The sequence below is a fragment of the Pteropus vampyrus genome, unplaced genomic scaffold (assembly GCF_000151845.1).
Source record: "Pteropus vampyrus isolate Shadow unplaced genomic scaffold, Pvam_2.0 Scaffold299, whole genome shotgun sequence".
Lineage (NCBI taxonomy): Eukaryota > Metazoa > Chordata > Mammalia > Chiroptera > Pteropodidae > Pteropus > Pteropus vampyrus.
In genome coordinates, this window is record NW_011889080.1 from 458,640 (window position 1) to 465,640 (window position 7,001).

Sequence of the window (7,001 nt, forward strand, 5' to 3'; positions counted from 1 at the left end):
GTCACCGACACCGAGGCAGACCCGCCACCAGCAAAAAGACTACGACTTGCTCGAGACTCGGACGATGGTTAGCATTTTTTACCAATTAAGTATTTTTTCATTAAGGTACATACGTTGTTCAGACATAACGCACACTTAATGGACTACAGTGCAGTGTAAATGAAACGTTTATACGCATTGGGAAACCAAAAAATTCGTGCGACTCACTCGATCGCGACAGCTTTTACTGCAGTGTCTGGAACCAAGCCCACAGTCTCTCCGAGGTCCACCAGTGTTACTTTTCTGCGTTTTCTCAGTGAATGTGACTTACTTTTAAGTGAGAGGCGAATAAACCTTGATGGCAACTAAGCAGCAAAAACCAGAAACGGACTAGGCTTTGCTGCTTGATGAACAGACTAGAGCTACGCGCTTCCCTTGAGGACCTCAGGCGTCTGGCTGGGCTTCTGCTGGACTTAACGCCCTTGGCTTTCAGAAAAACTAAGTGTTTTTAATTTTAAAACTAAGCTGTATTTATAAGCAGTGACTGTGGACAGTTGGGGGTGTTAACGCTCATTTTGTAATCTAGAAACCTGTAAGCATCTGCCAAACCACGTTGGAAAAAGCAGCTAAGGTGACGCATGAGACACGACTAGCGTCTGGTCACCCCCGAACGTGTAGGAACTGACCCCGGCCCCAACGGCAGGCTGGAGCAAACGGGAGGAGCAAAAGGACAGGACCTGCGTCCCAACCCTTGGGGTCCTGCAGGGTGACAGTTCTCAGGAGGGCGCAGAAAGCACTGTCTGGGCACGGTGGGGCCCCCCAACAACAGAGCAACCCCAATTTGAGTCAGGCAAGTCAGAAGCAGCCCACTCAACCCAGACAGATGGATAGACGGACAGATGGAGCCCAGTATGTGGGATCCAGGCCAGGGAGAAGGGGCCAGTCACGCAGACGCACATCCCGGCCCAGCACCAGGCTGAGGCCACTGCCTGCGCCCTCACTCAGCCCAGTCCAGACACACCCTGTGCCAACGGTCGGGGGACAAGGACAGGCAGCAGCAGGCCACTCTGCAGACTCGCAGAGAACTGAGGCCCAGCTACGGCCTCGCCGCATACAACACACGAGACCCGTGGGCGCACCTTCGCCGGCCCGGCCAGGAAGCCTCTCCAAACCGTGATGGGTGAGTCCCTCCCCCGGGACCCGTACACGCGGCTCCTGCAGACAGCCCCCCAGGCCCTGCGGCAGGTGCCGGCCCACCTGGCCAAGGGCAGAGTGGGGGACGCCCCCGAGCAGAAAGGCGTCCAAGACAAAGGAGACCCAGCACCAGAACACATAGGCCGCACCGTGACGTCCATTAGGAGGTGACGTGCTTGGGGACAACCACCACCAGGTGACACACGAAGGGAAAAGATTAAATACGGGGAAGCCTCGATCTGAGAAATAAGAGCGATCACTACTTTTCATCTAAGGACCGAGCGAGAGGGGCACACAGCCAGGGTAATAAGCTCTTCATCTACACGGCTTATCACGTGTTCCCTGTAAAATGTCACTGAGCACCTGTGGAGTGGCCGGCACCACAGACGTGCCCTGCTGCCGAGGACACTGTGGCTGGTGCAGGGCCTGACAATAGCCACGACCCTCCTCGGTGGTGGCAGGCGGGCTGGCCTGCTGGCTCCACGTCTCCCTGCCTCCCCTCCAGGCTCCCTGTGCCAACCCTTCCCGCCAGCTGCTGCAAGGACCTGAAGTGACACTCAGCTGGGCTGGCTCTGCAGGTCTGCAGACGGGCCCACAGGCCACCCACAATCGGCAGGCGGCCATCGGCACCGGGTCTCGCACCCAAACTGCATCCCCGGCCACGCACACCTCAGCAGCTCCTTGGCACCAGTCCTCAGACGCCGAAGTGAGGCCGACGCGCTACGAACGTGGAAGGCGAGGTGGCCTTTGGGAAAGGCCCCAGTCCCCCTGCACAGCAGCTGTGCCCCCACTCCCGTCAGGGCATCGGAGGGTGTGCTAGGAGGCAAGGAGCACCCTTCGCTGGACTGAGGCTGGCCCGGCAGCTCCGGCCATGTGCGGAAGGGGTGCCCGCAGGGTCCCCGAGCAGTCTTTAGAGAAAGGTGGCCAAGGCTGGCCCTCCACTCACAGTGGCCACAGCACAGCCAGGTGGTGAGAAGCCCCAGGTGCTGCTACAGGTGTGACGGCCGTGGTCCACACCTGCCACACCCTCATCGGGCCTTGAAGAACCCCCTAGCTGGCAGCCGAAGAGGCAAAGCCAGGAGTGGGCCGTGCTCCCCACCGTCCACCTGGGCCACGTGGTGTGCACACGGAGCCCCCCAAACAGACGACGCAGCCCGCTGTGGGAGCGGCGCAGAGGCCAGTGGCCCCGTGAGGGCGCACGGCCCAGTGTTTCATTCACGCGTTTTTATTTTTACTATTGGCAATAAAATTTCATTGTTTGTTTTTCGACCTCTCGATTAAAACGTAAAAACACAGCAAATAAGATCCCCACCACCCTGCCTGTGCCCAGACCAGCTCCGCAAAGACGCAGTGGTAGCAGGAAGGCGCTGGCGTGCTGACCAGAGACAGAGCTGGCCCTGCCCGGGACAACCGGGCAGGAAGAATGAAGAGGCAGGGGAGGGAGACTGGGCAGAGCCCGGGACGCAGACGTGAGTGGAGTCGAGTCGGAGTTCGCGCCGGTGGTCCAGCGACGCCCGCGAGGCGCGCCGAGCGCCGTCCAGAACCCATCACTTCAGGCTGGGTTCTGGGCCTGCCGAGGGCAGGGCCAGGACGTGTCCACGAGTCGTCCGTGGAGGCAGGGCAGGGGCTGTCTAAGGCATCGCCCCCATCCACAGGGAGGGCCGAGGCGGCATCCCCGCCCACGGAGGCAGCGCCAGGCGGGTTCTCCTGGGGGGCCCGTCTGACTCAGAGGAGGGACGGGCCTCCTCCACGAGCTGGTGTGTGTTTTGTTGGAAGGAAGGCTGAACTGATGCTTCCAACGTCATCCAAAACAATCACAGAAATGCAAAGGTGCAGCGATCTCTCTGCGTTCCGAAACGACCCGACACGCCAGTCCAAGTGGAGCGAGAGAAAAGTTAGGATCCAGAGCATGAACCACCCAGCGTGTTAGTAGTAAGTGGGGACCCGGAGAACAGCGGAAAGCCGTTTAGTCTGACTGAAGGCACTAGGAGACTGGCTCTGCCCTGGTCGCCGAAGACATGAGCCCCTCGCCCCTCACCCCCACCCCCGCACGCGCATGCGCACGGCGGGCATCACGCAGCAGGACCGCGAGAGGAGGGCCAAGCAGTGAGGAGCTGGGGCCTGACTGTCCGTCGCTGGAGTGAGTCAGCGGCCACGGAAGCGGGGTGCTAGGAGACAGTGCGGCTCCACGAGACGAGACAGCGCGAGCAGCAGAGCCGGCGCCAACGCTCCGACGCCCGGGAACCCATCTGCTGTGACTAAGTGGGACGTGCTTCATGCTTGAGCACCGGGGACCCTAAAGGCAGCACGGACGGCGGGTCTGGAGAGCGCTTCGGTCCTCGGCCCGCGAAGGTGCAGCTCGGAGCAAGAGGTCCAGGCACGCAGAACCGGGGGCTCGGGCGAGGCGAAGCCAGAAATGGATGCGGGGGCGGCGGGGGGCGGCACTCTGCCCCAGCATGACTAAGGCTCCCGGCCACACAGCAGTGAGGCCCGGCGGCTTCCACTGACTCTACTGCCACTCTGGAAGAAAGCAGAGACCTGCGTGTCAGTTGGGGTCGCGGGCGCACACGCCGCTCCTGGACACTCCTCTAAGACGTGCCATGGCCGCCTGCAAAAGCCCGCACTCCGCGGCAGGGACGGGGTGCCACACTGTTCCACAGAGACTGGAGAGCTGCGACGGCCAGGGCCGCCAGGAGCTCGCCGCCGGAATGAGGCCACAGGGGACAACGGCTCAAGCAGGACCTGACGAGTCAGGTGAGCGCCGCTTCTGGAACACCAGATTCGCAGGGGGCCCTCGGCCCGCGGCGCTCGGGGCTCGTGCTGCGGACAGGACAGGGGGACTGGAGGCCCTGGCATGGGCAGGGTGTCCCCGTGACGGACGTACTCCTGTTAGCGGTGAGGACGTCACAGTACACTCAGAAAACAAGTTTGCTAAGAAGGGGACGTTACAGGGAACCTCCGGCCTGAAAGGTGCCATCCGCATCTTCATCTACGTCCCCTGGAACGCGAATGGGTCACTTAAGGAAAAAAAGACTTTAACGAGGTACTAAAAACCTCCAATGTGATGTCAACCCATCAAGGTAAAAGCCCCGAGTAAAGGATTTCTATGAAATTAATTATACGAGCAACAGGGTCCGATGCAGTCCAGTGGGATGAGAGCCATCCACGGAAACACGGGAAGGGACCTGAGTGAGGCCTCCTGTGGCGTCCACATGGGCACAGCCACCTGACCAACGGATGTGGCCAGCAGACGGCCCTCCGCCTCTATGTGACCCTGTCCGGGTCCCAGGATGCAGACTGGCTCGCTGCCATCCAGCCTCACACCCTCACGGCCGCGATGACGACGTGCCTAACGCCGGCGGCCAGAGGAAGCGCGTGCTCCTCCCCGCACAGACACACAGGTGGGGACGTGAGACGGGCTTCAGTCCCAGACGAGGCCCCACAGGACAGGGAGAGGACAGGTGTTGTAAACGGCGCACACCACCGCCGGGAAGCAGGGTCAGCGCGGAACCGAGCGCGAGGACGAACAGCCGCGCCGGCGTCGCTAACAGACACGCCCGGGCTTCGGGCTGGACGGTGAGAAACAGGCCACCAAAGCGCAGGGCGCGTCCTGCGGTCGACCCCACGGGATTCCCAAGAAAATGCAGCTCGCAAAAGGTGCGCACGGGGCCCTGCTGGCCAGCCGTGAACCACACAGGCGCACGCAGCTTCATAGGGCGTGAGGGGCACCTCCGAGTGTGGCTTTGGCCAGGAACGGTGACCTGCCATTCATGTGCTAACGAGTCTGCACGGAGTAGTGAGAAGTGCCAGACCGTTCTCCAGTCAACTGGGCAAAGCGCTGCCCCAGCCCAAGGATGGCACCGCCCAGGGCCCACGCGGTCCTTAGGAGGTGACGTCCAGTACGCCGCAGACTCGAGCCATATGGCATCAGCCCAACCCGCATCCCTCCGGTGGCTCCACCGGCCAGAGCCGCCGGTCCACGAGCACGTGCAGCACATGCACGACGGCCACGCTCCGGAGCCCGTGGGGTGACACGCAGAGGGAAAGACGTGCGGGGCCCTAGGACCCACAACTCGGGGCCTGTCAGAGGGAACAGCGCCGCTGTCCCGTCGGCTGGGAAAGAGGGACGCCCAGCGGGTGGCACCCGCGCCGAGACCTGGGGAGAGAGAGGGCGCGCGAGGCCCGGCATTTACCTGTGTCCAGGCGCTTTCCCGGGGACCCCTCCTCCACCTCGCAGTCGCCGCAGGTGCTCCGCGACCTTTTTCTTGGCTGCAGAAGAGTCTCCAACCTCGGAAGGACTACAGACAAAAAGGTTTTGGTCCCTAGCTGAGGAGAAGCTGGCTGGGTTTCAGTGTTCTTGGCAGACTTTGGGGGGCTTACACTTTTCGATTTGCAGAAGAGAACAGAGGTGCGTCTGTTTACATCGCTTGATGGCTCCGCCACCGCGGAGGCCGCCGCCGGCGCATCGCCACTACGGGCGACGGTGGGCTCTGGAGGGCGTCCGAGTACCAGCGCGCTCGGAGAGCGAGCGCTATGTGACTCATTATCAAATGTGACTCTTTTGAAAAGTTTACTCTGCTCTGGGTTGAGTTCTACTGGTCTGAGGGTTGGTGGTTCTGAATTAGTCTCCGAGTTTGAAGGAAGAGGTAATGCATCTGATGGTTCAAGTTTAGGGGGAGATTTATCTCCTGAAAAAATTATAAATAAAGTGATTTTTGAAAACCGGTAATTATAAAATCTATTATAAAACTTACTATAAATGTGAAGTCCACCAAAATACTACTTCAATTAAGGAAACAAAGCATCACACACAACTGTCTGCTAGCAGTGGGGGCCGCGGCGGCCCGGCCCGGGCCTGCAGGTCACACTCCGGCATGTCCCTAAGCCCAGGCTGAGGTGGCCTGGCGCTGGGTCCAGGTGCCCCGCGGTGTGGAACCACCCTCTGGAAACAACTGTGAAACAGCATTTCACATTCGCCAACATTAAACGCATCATTCGAGTTCGCAACCATTTCTCAATCGACAGTGCACTTACCTTGCGAGAAGAAAAGCACCCACGACTACGTCTACGTGGGCGCCCCCACCCCACTCGGCCAGGCGGGCGCCCAGAGCGCGCCCTCTGCCCCGTTTCTCCCGGCCTCGGGAGGCCTGCCCAGACTGGTCGTGCGGAGGGGCTGGGAACCACCCTAGGAAGGAGCCCCAGGGACGTCCACGCCACACTCTGAAACTACACACGTCAGCTCTCATTTTAACACGACTGCAAAAGTAAAGAGTCTTTCAAAGACCACGCTAACCTCCTTAAAAAGGTTCTCAGGGACGTCTCACACAGACACGACAAGTCCAAGACCGCGTGGAGCCGGGTGGCGGCCCTCGGCCCGCCGGGAGCTCCACGGGGAGCACACGGGCTCCTTCTGAGCGAGACTGACGACGGCCCATGACCGGCAGCCGCGGGAACCACTGACACCCTCGGCACTGACTGTCGTCCCTAGGTAAGCCTTCATTTTATTAAACCCGCAAGTCCTCAAACCCCCTTGAAAGATATAAGGTGGACACTTGGACCCCAAATTCATTCTAATAACAAAAAGCTACACGACTTACAGAGTCTGCTCTACCAAAGCCGGTGTCAGGGGGACTCTGCTCACCTAGCACGGGGTGCGGGCAGCACTCTGCTCACCTCTCGGACAGCCGGGCTCGGGCTCTGGCTGGCTGCGATGGCAGCCGGGCCTGCAAAGTGCCACTCAAAGCTTGTCAGAGTGCCTTACAGGTGACCCCTGTACCAAGGGGGAGTGCACCCCAACAGAGAGCTGCTGTGAAAGTCCGTTCTAGGTA

At 60.5% G+C, this 7,001-nt stretch overlaps 1 protein-coding gene and 1 long non-coding RNA gene across 12 annotated transcripts in view; both read right to left on the reverse strand.

Annotated features, from left to right (window-relative positions):
• The window catches only part of BRD1 (bromodomain containing 1), a 35,762-nt gene that overhangs the window by 5,317 nt on the left and 23,444 nt on the right, over positions 1–7,001 (reverse strand). For 3 of the 11 annotated variants that reach the window (XM_023521177.1, XM_023521180.1, XM_023521176.1), the window contains exon 7: positions 5,367–5,471. The exons of 2 other annotated variants lie outside the window; for them this stretch is intronic. In XM_023521177.1, coding sequence (XP_023376945.1) covers positions 5,367–5,471 — 105 coding nt within the window. Of the gene's footprint in view, positions 1–1,482; positions 3,694–5,366; positions 5,862–7,001 lie in introns of those variants that run through there. 6 more of the 11 variants (XM_023521179.1, XM_023521175.1, XM_023521174.1 and 3 more) reach the window with 4 other exon arrangements.
• LOC111730031 overlaps positions 6,627–7,001 on the reverse strand; it is a 4,353-nt gene continuing 3,978 nt past the window's right edge. The window contains exon 3 of the long non-coding RNA XR_002776525.1: positions 6,627–6,637. This is a non-coding gene — a long non-coding RNA (uncharacterized LOC111730031). The remainder of the gene's footprint in view (positions 6,638–7,001) is intronic.